This window comes from Electrona antarctica (genome assembly GCF_951216825.1).
Source record: "Electrona antarctica genome assembly, chromosome: 9".
NCBI classification, from domain to species: domain Eukaryota; kingdom Metazoa; phylum Chordata; class Actinopteri; order Myctophiformes; family Myctophidae; genus Electrona; species Electrona antarctica.
The window spans coordinates 23,012,670-23,025,789 of NC_136790.1; the positions used below are offsets into that span (position 1 = coordinate 23,012,670).

The 13,120-nt window shown below is 41.5% G+C and overlaps 1 protein-coding gene across 1 annotated transcript in view; it reads right to left on the minus strand.

Moving 5' to 3' along the window:
• Positions 1-10,509, minus strand: part of LOC306928912 (solute carrier family 2, facilitated glucose transporter member 1-like) — a 26,965-nt gene extending 16,456 nt beyond the window's left edge. Inside the window, exon 1 of the mRNA XM_079509216.1 lies at positions 10,166-10,509. Within this exon, the coding sequence (XP_079365342.1) occupies positions 10,166-10,180 (15 nt within the window). The 5' untranslated portion in view covers positions 10,181-10,509. The remainder of the gene's footprint in view (positions 1-10,165) is intronic.
• Positions 10,510-13,120: the final 2,611 nt, after the last annotated feature.

Consider the following 13,120-nt stretch of genomic DNA (forward strand, 5'->3'; position numbering starts at 1 on the left):
AGGCACACCATGAACTAAGAAATTAAAACTTAAATTGTGGATTGGTGCCTTTCTTTCACGCCAGGTTAAAAACTAGTATTAGGTCCAAGATAAACTGAACCAGTTTTTCTTCATGACAGCTTCCACTGTGTTTACATTTGAAGTCAAATGTCAGATCTGTTTTATCTGACTAACAAATGACTCCTTGTGAGCACGCTGGGCAAGACCTACGCTGTAGATTGCATAAACGGAAGTGTTGGAATATGGCGGAAGTAGCAGGATTTTGGCGGAAGTACCGCTCAAGGAAATGACGTTGACATTTTACAAATCTGTTTACATTCTCCGTGAATGAAACAAGTGTTGTGATCGCTCAAAAAATGTCGTATCCGGGGAAATACATCTGACAGATGTTTCGGCCCGACACTTCTGGCTATACGGTATGTACTCTGCCTTAGGTTGTGACCAGGCTCTGGCTATACGGTATGCTCTCTGCCTTAGGTTGTGACCAGGCTTTTCTCTATACGGTATGCTCTCTGCCTTAGGTTGTGACCAGGCTTTTCTCTATACGGTATGCTCTCTGCCTTAAGTTGTGACCAGGCTTTTCTCTCTGCCTTAGGTTGTGACCAGGCTTTTCTCTCTGCCTTAGGTTGTGACCAGGCTTTTCTCTCTGCCTTAGGTTGTGACCAGGCTTTTCTCTCTGCCTTAGGTTGTGACCAGGCTTTTCTCTCTGCCTTAGGTTGTGACCAGGCTTTATGCTCTCTGCCGTAGGTTGTGACCAGGCTTTACTCTCTGCCTTAGGTTGTGACCAGGCTTTATGCTCTCTGCCGTAGGTTGTGACCAGGCTTTATGCTCTCTGCCGTTAGGTTGTGACCAGGCTTTATGCTCTCTGCCGTAGGTTGTGACCAGGCTTTATGCTCTCTGCCTTAGGTTGTGACCAGGCTTTATGCTCTCTGCCGTAGGTTGTGACCAGGCTTTTCTCTTCACAGATGAGTATGGCTGGGATCGAGGCTACCACTTTGGAAGGGCCTGGCATCATCATGCTGATTGTACAGTGCATCAATACATCTTTGTCTCCACCAGGCCGAAGGCATGGGGAGAGAGTATGTTTTGCACTCCGTCCGTCCGTGTGTCCGTGTGTCCGTCCGTCCGTCCGTCTGTGAACAGCTAATCTCCGGCACCGTTAACCCGGTCGATGCCAAATTTTGCACACACACTCCCTGGATGCCAACGATGAACCTCTGCCCCAAAATTTCCAGAACGGCCTGTTATAGCGCCACCAGGAGGCTTCTTTGTGCAAAACAAGTTTTTGGACAGTACACCTACAGATTTTGTCCAAACATCACGCAAATTGGTACACAGTCTCTCTAGAGCCATTCAACGAAACGTTGAATCTTTCAGATTTCTCAGACTCCATCCTGATCGGCTAAGATTGGCTTCCAAAGTTCGCAGGAGTGCTCAGTTTCAAACAAAATGCTGCAAATCATGAACACATCGTGTCATTTCCGTGAAATTGTGCACGCACATTCCCACTAGGCCGAGGAAGAAATGCCACATGAACATTTTCAACTCAGCCTCATGGTGGCGCTATAACTGGACGAAAAATATTTTTACCTCTAACTGCACGGATCTGTGGATAACTTTGTATGCCAACTCCCTAGAGGCCAAGGAAAAACCTTTGACTGGAATTTTTCACATCTGCTCTTTATAGCCCCACCAGGAGGCCGACATATGTAAAACACATTTTCTAATATTACTCCTTCAGATTTTATCCAAATTTCACGCAAATCGGTACACATGCTCTCCATAGTCATGTGATCAAGACGGGTTTGTTTGATTTCTCATAATCCACCCTCATTGGCTACGATTGGCTTCTAAATTTTTCAGGAGTAGCCCGCTTTGTACAAATCGCCACAACTACTCAACGCAGCGTCCGATTGTGGTGAAACTGTGCATGCATATTCCCACTAGGCTTTGGAAGAAATGCCACTTGACAGATCAGCCTCATGGTGGCGCTACAACAGGCCAAGCCGCGTCTCTCTCTCTCTCACACAAACACACACACACACACACACACACACACACACACACACACACACACACACACACACACACACACACACACACACACGTTTATATTGCTCCTAAACATTTTGCCAAACATCACACACACACTCCTATCCTCCTGGTGGAGACCTGTGCCCAGAAGGGCACTTTTTCTAGTTACATCTGATTACATCATCATGCTGATTGTACAGTGCATCAATACATCTGATTACATCTGATTACATCATCATGCTGATTGTACAGTGCATCAATACATCTGATTACTGAAGCAGGTACAGCCCTGATTGATCAATCCCATATTTAAGGTAATGGGATATGTTAATGTAAATGGTAAATGGTAAATGGTGCATTTATATAGCGCCTTTATCCAAGGCGCTTTACATAGATTGTGCATTACATTCACCCATTCACACACACATTCATACACTGATGGCGGCGGAAACCATGCAAGGTGCCAACCAGCACATCAGGAGCAATTAGGGGTTCAGTGTCTTGCTCAAGGACACTTCGACACTAACTCTGGGGGAGCCCGGGTTCGAACTGGCAACCTTGCGGTTACCATCTGGAAACTCTACCCCATGAGCCACTTACAGCGATGATGATCTGATTATAACAAGCAGGAGTACTCTGAACTTCTTTCTCTATAGAGTTTAACAATCCGATTATAAACTTGGATCTGATTATGGTGTCATTTTACGAATAAACACTAGGCTAGTATGGACAAGATTTCATCATCTTGACTTCACTTTGGATATTATTCCTGACAACCTGCATTACCTACAGTGATATGATATGATATAGTACTTTATTGTCAGTTCACACTGAAATTTGTCTTGCGACCCAGCAGCCATGTATGCAGAACATACACACATTTGACATAACACAAAGAACAAAACAATATTACATACATAAAGACATGAAGACAAGAGCAATGTCCACCGCCTAGATTACCATGGCTACTGCAACTCCTGATTAAGCCTCAAAGTCAACTGGTGGACGAAGGACCTCTTTAGTCTGGCCTTATTGTATGCTGGTACACCATATCTCCTTCCTGAAGGTAGCAACCTATATCTCGTTGTCTCGCTGTTATCATACGTGGTCGTGGATGTATAAAGTTTCTGAAGTGGTTGTCCAACAATCTTTGAACAAATGTTCAGTTGTTGCAGCAGTTGTGACTTTAGGGCTGCAGACAAACATCCATACCAGGTGGTACTACAGTACTATAGTGCAGGGGTTCTCAACGTTTTTGGCTGAGGACCCCCGGAAATGCTTTGGCCATGTATCGCTTTGGCCATGTCGTTGATCCAGGCGACAACGTCTGCGTCACGCACTGCCCATCTGAAAGAACCTTTAATATTACTTTTAATTTCATTCATGCTTTGCAATTAACAGTTTTGCAACATTACATGATTGAAATGACTCACATGCTGAGGCTATAGTATGCTCCAATAGTGTCTAGAAAAATACGTACTTGTCTTGCAAATTGTTTGCAGTTGTTTTTATTCTATAACTTAGCCAATAGCCATTGAGTTCTTCTCACAGATGTGTACCCAGATATTGTAGGCTATCATTATACCACCTGTAATCCTTGCCCCCCCCCCAAAAAAAGTGTTTGATACCCCTAAAAACAAACCAACAGAGCCAAAAATCGCCAATGCCTGTAATCGCGTGATGTGACAATAAAATTGAGTTCTGATTCTTAACAATGTAGGCCTACTTGTCTTGTACACAAGAGACTGAGCAAGTCTAGGCTCAACATTGTCAGTAACAGGAAAAGGACAACAATAACACAGGAAATCTAGACTACTGTATGTGGGGCTTGTGGGCCGGTTAGTACACTAATAATACAGAGACTGTATTATTACAGAGTCTTATTATTAGGGCTGGCAACAATAACTGTCACCGCTTCAACGTTTCAGCAGTCCCGTCAGTTCTTTGGAGGAATCATTGAAGCATCAATGCCGGAGTATCGGGTGCTTTTGCTTAAAAATGCAAAACATTAAATCTCAAAAACCTGTCAATTAGCAGGAAAGTAGGATCAAAGTCCTATGCACACCTGATCGGCTCAGGGACGGGTGCGTAGGCACGGCTCAAAGTATTCAAAAAATGCACAAAAAGTACACAATGACCCGCACACCGTCTACGACTGCACTTGCAATATGAACACTTATATTAAAGCAACGTTTCGGTCAAAGACCTTCTTCAGGCAACCTGTCAATTAGCGCCTCAGAAATATGTCTTGCAGTGCTGAAAATCATTGTGGCCACATCAACTCTAATATAATCTTCACTATTTGGTAATGCTTTGTTAAACATTTTAAAAACATTTATATTTTTTTAAATGTTTCTCTCATTTTGGAGCACTACTAATACTCCATTGAAATGTCTCCACTATGCTTGTGAATGTTGGCAACTTGTGACGTGAAGTGCGACCTCAGTCAACAGTTTACTTAGTCTCCATGGTGAACATTGACAACAGGACCAGCCACTGCATTTTAGACCTGCTCACGTCTTCTATTGCATTTCTTTAATAGGCCTGTGCATTTTTGTTATTGTGCTAAAAACTTAACATAAGCCAGAAAACGCTGAATTAACTTTACAGTATCTAGATTAGGCTTTGCAGTGACCATAACAACTTAAATGTTTATGCCTATGTTTAATTGTTTACATTTCAGATGTACCAGACTCAAACTAAGCAGTGGTAAAACCTCTTAACCAGATGTTGCTATATGAGATCAGCCTGAGCTTGAGCAAACACATTCACACTCACACTCGCTCATCTCGAGTCACTTATTGCCTATAACTCCCAGTAAGATAAACGGTGCATGCTTCAAAAGCACATGTAAACAACACTCTGAGGCCCTACCAGGAAGCAACAATTCACTATGGGACGTTGGAACTCAGCTGGTGGCAGGCCACAGCGATCCTATTCTTCAAAAGAACGAGGAAAAAGGTTTGTCAGGACAAAGGACTTAAAAGAGGAATGCTGAAGAACTGAGAGAAAGTCAGTCAGTCACTTCCCTATGAAGAAGGCGAACAGTACACAAGTTACACAACTCCAAACCATAAAGGGATAGATTAATCAAATGTTTTTGGATATCATATTTTCAAGTGCTTTCAATGACAATAGCCTGTTATGTCATCACAGTCCACTCTCTTAATGTGGTAGCCTAGGTCAGTCGGATCCCACAGACCGCAAGTTGGTTAGACAAAGTGTGTGTAATGTTGAATGTTTCCTCTTGCATGATGCTTAAATGGCAGCCAATCAAATTCGAGCTTTAGCATCTGAACAAAGAATCTATTCACTTTCATAGCATTCATTGATATTTCAATTACTCTGAACACCGCAACGTGAAGTCGTATTGACTGCATACTCTGAACGCTACAATGTGAATCTGTGAGTCATTCTTGTTTGACATTGTATAGGTCTACTTTTACTCTACTCCATATCAGAGGCAAATATTATACTTTTTACTACACTACAATTATTTGGCAAACTGTTGTTACTAATTATAAAACATACATTAACTTTGGGTGAGCATCAATTGAGTGTGTAATATGATGATGTATATGTTAAGTTACCCCAGCAGCAGCACATTAACTCTTAGACTGTGTGGCCGTGTGGTTACAAGTGGTAAATTCCGTCCGCAGGGCCGGAATTGGGGAGATTACTACTCAAGTACTTCCGTTTTCCCCGCTCGCAGACGCCTCACAGACCTCCATTGTAAGAAAAGGCTAATGTTGGCATTAGCTCACGCTAGCTATCTTTCTCAAGAAACGTTTATATTTCAATCGCGATGCGATGAAAAATCTGAAATCAGATCCGAACCTCGGATGTCTTATCAGCACAACGGACAGCGACGTAGTTTTCGAGAAAAGAGCCAGAGAAGACCCTAATTATAGCAGTAGTCTACGCATGCACGAGGATGTTCCGTGCGTGCGGGGGTGAGCAAGGTGTTGCCTAGCAACCGGCTCAGGGCTAAAAGTTGTTTTTAGTGGTGCCGTTTCAGATCAATATAAAGCAATATAAAACTTATATATACGTCAATTGCAGACAACAGATGGCTATTAAAAGCAGACAATGTGTTAAGTAATTAAAATCAGCCCCACCTTTACCAGTACACATCAAAGTGATTAACGCATAAATGCATTAACTTGCTATATCATTATGAAATGTGCCATTCAGCATAATGGGTAATTTTACATTTGGATAATGTAAAATTACATGCCAATACTTTTCTACTTTTACTCAAGTAAAAATGAAAAAGCTTCTTCCACCACTGGTAACAACCACATTACGACAGTTCCTCTCTTCTGAGGACCTGCATTTCCTGTGACGTTTAATCATAATGTTTAATGTGTGACACCAGAAACCTCTGCAAACACAGCCACACCTCTGCAGTTCCACAGTAGTGATCACGTCGATATGTACATGCCATGAACTATCAACGCACCTACCCATAACATGTCCTTAGTCAATGATCATAGCTGCATGACCTGCCCACAATCATCAAATATAGAGAATTTATTCAGAACCCCAAGTAACAGCGGTTTAACAAGAGCCATGTGTAAAGCAGAAGCCAAACAAGTTGATTTCCACTCAGGCTGCCAGGCTTGAAGCAATGGCCTACGTGGGAAGCTGCACATCCCTATAATCGTATCTTTTCTAGGCTGCAGCCACAGGTTACAATAGAGCCGGGTAACCTAAGATTCCCTCTTTTCTCTCTCACGTTCTATGCAGTTGTCCTGTGCAGGTGAGAATGGAACTGACCTGGGTCCAGCAGAAACTATAAATAATGCGAGGCATTTGTTTAAACCTGCTTGAAGGAGCCAGGTAGGTGGGGGTTTTACCATGTCAGGATTAATAACGAATTATGAAGCTTCCCTAACCATAACACAAGGAAAGGGTCAGTATACCAAACTAACTTTCGAATGCTTTCTTGTGATGTTCTAATCGGTACTCACTGTATTGTGTGTATAAACTGTATATAGGTCTACCCAGCTATGAGGCCATTGAAGCACACTTAATCCTCTACAATAAAAAGTGTTGACTCAAGTCTTGCTCACACCTTCACTCATGCAAAGAATGTACACACAATATTATCAGTTATATGTATACATAGACACACACACACACACACACACACACACACACACACACACACACACACACACACACACACACACACACACACACACACACACACACGTCAGTCGAAAACAGGAGGTTAGAATCAACTGTCTGACACAAATATAACACTCCACGTCACTTCTAATCATTAAGCATAGGTGGCCTCAACTGTAAGTCCAAAACAAAAACAGGAGAGCGGCGCACGTCCGCAAGACCCCCCACGTTGCACAGCTTCAAAGGTCTTACACGCCTTTACATCCACGTGAACAGCAATTAGCGAGGGTTGCTTGCGTGCGTCCATGCAGTTGCTCACACAAGAATCATCCATTTCATCTCAGGGAAACAGAATTATTACGGGCCCAAGCTTCTCGGCTTATGCCCATTTCGATTAAAGCCTCCCTGTGATCTTTCAGTCCAAACTTGTATAGGTGGGTCTCATTAGGCCTCATTATAAAGAAATGGCTGAGATTACACAGGGTGGCAGGGGGTCGTGAGGACAGGCAGGAGGTATTAAAAGCAGGATGAAGGCAGGCGAGAGGTGGTGTGTTGGCTCTGGGCTCTAGTTATAATGCTGAACTGTCAGGTCTGTCAAGTATCAAACTGTTAAAAAGAGGGGGTGATTCCGTTTATGGCAGATCAAGTCAACTGTATGCTTGACCCCCAATTATGGCTTATATAACTGATCCAGGAAAACAAGGACTGCCACAAAAGCTGACAACATCATCACTGTTTCTTGATGGAAAAGGCGGTGTGAATAGCGACACTGCGACAGCCTGAGGTAACTACATTGTTATTAGAATATAACTGTGTGGATTCTGTGGAAGGATTAATGATTTAAAACTTAAGGGCAGGCTTGCATTGAAAACAATCAGTGATGCTGCCGAGAAGAAAAAACGTGCTTAATCTACTGTATAGCTGGTCACATATACGACAACACAGACCATATTTGTACAACTGCCTTGAAAAGGTTTCAGACTGGCATTACAGGTTAAACAATAAGGGCATTCATTACAGCATGAATGCACTAATCATCAATGCACCTGTTAATCCAACGTGCTGCGTTTGTAAGTGAGACGTTCTGGCTGGCACAATGTTACATAATGAATTTGAACACACTGTTTGAAAGGCATCTTGGTTTTTGCCACATCCAAAAACACCTGATATTGTAGTATGACTAGAGAGAGAGAGAGAGAGAGCGCACACCTGCATACTGTGGCAGGCAGGATAGAATCCGCCATGTCAACACACCAAGTCACGTTTTCTTCCTGAACAATGACCATCGTGTTTTGCACAAGGCCAAGCATCACCTCGCTATGCGGATATATGCAAATCCCAATCACAAGGTGCCTGTCTCTGACTCTGAGTGGACTTTGATTGTTTACTAATACTCGCATGTATGTACACCATGTGCACCACACAGAAAATGAGGAAAAAACTAAACAAAAACACACACACACACACACACACACACACACACACACACACACACACACACACACACACACACACACACACACACACACACACACACACACACACACACACACACACACAGAGCATGCTGGGAGCAGAAAGGAATGAGTCGGAACTCTGACCCCACTTGGCTTTTCTAACATACTGTGCAATTCCCTAGCCTATGTCTCCTCTATTTGCAGTGCTGGAGTGATGAGTGGGAACTGGGACAAAGATTCCAGACCATATAGCGCATCAGTCCAGGCATGACAAAAATAACATAACAAGTGGGATGAATAGAAAGACGAAAAACAGCAACAAAGAAGAAAACGTGGTTTTGACAACCAGGTCAGACCAGGTCACAGGTCACATCAGAGAGACGAGACAGAAACAGACAAGAGGAGTGAAAGGTTATTGTTTACTTTTTAGGCAAAGATGTAACAGAGTACAAATGTACAATATAGAGGCTAAAGACAATGAGTCTGACACCCTGGCTTTTGATCACTTTGGTCATACGTAATTATTATTATTGTTATTAATATAATACAAATAACAGTAACAATAATTATTAATAATATTAATAACAATTATAATTATTATTATTATTAATAATGATATTGGAATATTTGTATTGCAGAATATTACACTGTAATAAGCTAAATTATACTAATATTAACTATAAAATGTATTTGAGGATCACAGAGTATGCCGTTCACATTTAGTGTTGAAATGTATTGTGGCAATCTTTTTGTTCAATTTGAACTAATGACTAAAACTCCCAGTAAGTGGCATTAAGACTTTGAATGACTTTGAATTATTATTTTTTTACACAAATTATCCCATTTAAAAATAGGGGATTGTATGTGGCTAGACTGGGAGCAGTGTTCTATCTCTAATGCCCACCTGAAAGCTTGATCATCCCTTAAACATGCCAAATAAGACGGTGTTTAATAGATTTATTACATTCTAATTACTAGACTCAGCTGTGACAGGAGTTTAGTCATTAGAATGTAATGAATCCAATCTATTACAGGAGTACCACAGACGAATAACAGTCCACACTATTGATCCATAATATATAAATGATAGATAAGGGTTCAGGACAACGAGACTGTTTTTCGTCTGTGGTACTTTGTCAATGGGAAAATAAAATAGTCTCATAACTTCCGTCTAATATTTGGTGTGCCATCCTCCAGACCTCCACACATGTCGGTATGTATTGCCCCGGGACCCCCTGCAGTGTGTGCGGCCCCTCACCCCCCTTTAACAAGCGTTAACAAGACGCGGGTAACATGACAAAGCGAAGACCTCCAGTCCAGTTCTATGACAAAGCAAACTGACGAAACACACATCATGTGCACATGTGCGACAGCTACATTTTGTATTTATTTAGGCTTCATATTATGAACCCACTGAACTCGTTGTACTTGTTGACAGGTAATGCAGTGTAATCAAACTCGTTTGACAGCGTTTTAACAGCAGCATTAGACGTGGCTAAATTACCATCAAATCATTAAATGTCAGTGCAGTTTTACATTACCTTCCCGGAATCCATGGCAGTGTGCTTTTCTTTTCTTTCTTTCTGTTGGTAAAATGAATTAGTTCTTGTGTTTTCTCTTGTGAGTTGTTCGGCAGAGGATGATTTCGTCGCTCAGAAGACAATCATTTTGTAGTTTCCAGTTGGAAGAAGAAGGAGAAGAAGAAGAAGAAGTTTCAAGTTGAACTTCAGTTGAGCGTCGCTTGTTCTGTAGTCTTTGTATTTCCTCCCGTGGTTCTGGTGTTGAACTCAGTTTGTTGTAAACATAGCTTCTCTTCAGGCTGCTTCAGTCCTCTGTTGTGAGACGTATAACTCTAGGTTGTGCGAGGGATGTTAAGTTACGTAAAAGTACGAGTATCTGCCTGTCAGAAAACTGCTCGCTGCTGATACAGTCTACCCGGAGTTATATTCCCTCAAATGACGCAATCTTGTATCGTAGGGGCTCGCCCCTAGCCCCGCCCACTGGTCCTGCTTGCTACAAACTAGTAGAACATTTAAATACAACAGTGGCACTGGTTCTTAAACTTTTTATTTATTTATTTAAAGGACCACCAGTTTGGGATATAAGGACGCATTGAGAGTGTACAAATGGAACTAAATGGTTCATTTTGGTTCCGTTTGTACACTGTCACAGGCCCCATAAGTAGCCTAAATAAAATTGAAATAGAGCCAACAGTTCATCAACCGTCCCCAATGCCAAGAGGAAACTTAAGTCAAAATGACTGTCTGTACATATTTTACATCCACTGGACTTAATATAACTTCCATCACCATTATATGTAACAACATTCTGTAAAGTTAACAGTTAACAGTTTTTTGTATTGAGTTGTGCTTGAAATGTACAGTAATTCTGCAAACTGTTAATAAATACTTCAATCAATCAATCAATCAATCAAAGGTATAAATTACTTTATGGATTGGAAAATAACTGGAGTGGTAGTATTTCAGATTTGTGCAAAAGCTCACTAGTTTTTTCTTGTTTGTTTTGTTTTTTGTTTGCATCACGTCATGATGGACAGAACTTATGTGACTTATGGTCTGGGCATTCCATTGTTGCTGCATGCATTCTAACTCCTGAGCCACAGGCTGGTGGTTCATGCATTCTAACTCCTGAGCCACAGGCTGGTGGTTCAAAATGAGCAAATACACTTATATATAATAATACTTTATTTATACTTTATTTATGCTGCACATGTATTTGTCTGACTTGTTCTGAACATCTGTTCATTTAGTTTGGCAATTACTGTTTGTCTACCTTTGATTTGTTGTACAGAGTATTCTAACAATAAGTTATTCAAACCATTCTCATTGTGATCTAAAGCTGATAAATGGACGTGGTTGCCCGCCATTCAAGCCGCTACACTGTGATCTGGGATATTTGTTATTAAAGGCATACAAAAACAAATATTTCAAAGAAAACTGTGCACCACCTTTTGTTTGGAATACTGGGGAGGTGTCCGGTCTGGGTGCACCCAAAAACGTCAGGAAAATAATCATGAACACTAAAGGGGAAATGCATGTGTTTGTATAGTGCATGAAAGGGGCAAAGGGTACAAATTGTAGAAATTTGTTTCCATTTAGTTCCCTTTGAAACGTTGAGAAAACAATATTGACTAAACAAAACTCTCTTGTTGCTTGAAGTCCAGAAGGCATTACCAACATCTGATCTTGTTGAGTTTCATTTTGGGACATTACATTATCAGTCAGTAAAATATTTCTCGGGGCTGATTCCATTATGTCCATTCTGCATTGGCCGATTATGGCGCTGATCGGGCGCTGAATTGTACAGTGAATGCAGCATAATTTCAGTTGCTCACATTATATTGAGGTGTGTGTGTGTGTGTGTGTGTGTGTGTGTGTGTGTGTGTGTGTGTGTGTGTGTGTGTGTGTGTGTGTGTGTGTGTGTGTGTGTGTGTGTGTGTGTGTGTGTGTGTGTGTGTGTGTGTGACTGTGCGTGTGACTGTAAGTGTGTTTGTTTGTTTTGGGGGCGTGTGTGTTATAACCTATTACACATTATTATATAACCTATAAAGCATGATGCCTCACGTCGTGTGCAGTATACCTTTTGTAAAGGATATTTGTAATGAGACAAAAATAAAAACAAAGGGTGCAGGAACAATGAAGAATGTTTCTTCCGTCTTTCCGTCCTTCTCTCCAGGACCATATAGCACTATAGGCCTCAACACAGGATGGGGGCAAGGTGAGTCAGGGAGCAGGTGACTTTGTTATACGCTAGTGGGGAAGCATCCGGTTGGAACCAGTGGTGGACAGTAACGAAGTATACATTTACTTGAGTTGCCTACTCAAGTAGGCTACATTTTGTGAGTATCTGTACTTACTTAAGCCCTATTTCAAATTTAGTGAAAATAGCAGAGCTTCAAGCTCATAATGCGTAGCGAATCGCGATGATGATTTTCACTATTAGGCCAAAAGTATCTATATTGTTTTGAACAACTTTCACACCATGGGGAGTATTAATACATTGACTCAAGTACTGGCGTTGAGTACTTTGTCCATCTCTGGGAGCAGGTCTAGTGGGGGAAGCATCCGGGTTGGAACGGCAGTAAAATAATCAATATGGCAGACGGGAAGAATGTTCACACTGTTTACAATAAGGGTGTGTGGACACTAGGAAAAGACTGACACACTATTGAACTATGTGTTTTTATGTAGTTTTAGCATGGAAGTCTTTGAAACCTATAAACAATAACAAACACGTTTCTGGAACAAAAGGGTGAACTAAATCAAACACTCAGGATGCCAGTCAAGTTTTGTCTCATTATCTGATGTTTGGTCTAATAGGCCTCTAGTCTAGCCTACCAAACAGCTATACAAATATCTCCCTCTTTCCTGTCTCTTTTCACTTGATGCTATCAATAAAGGCAGAAAAGCCAAAAACAAATCTTAAAAAAGAAAAAAAAGAAAGACTGGTGGGGGGGGGGGGGGGGGGGGGTAACA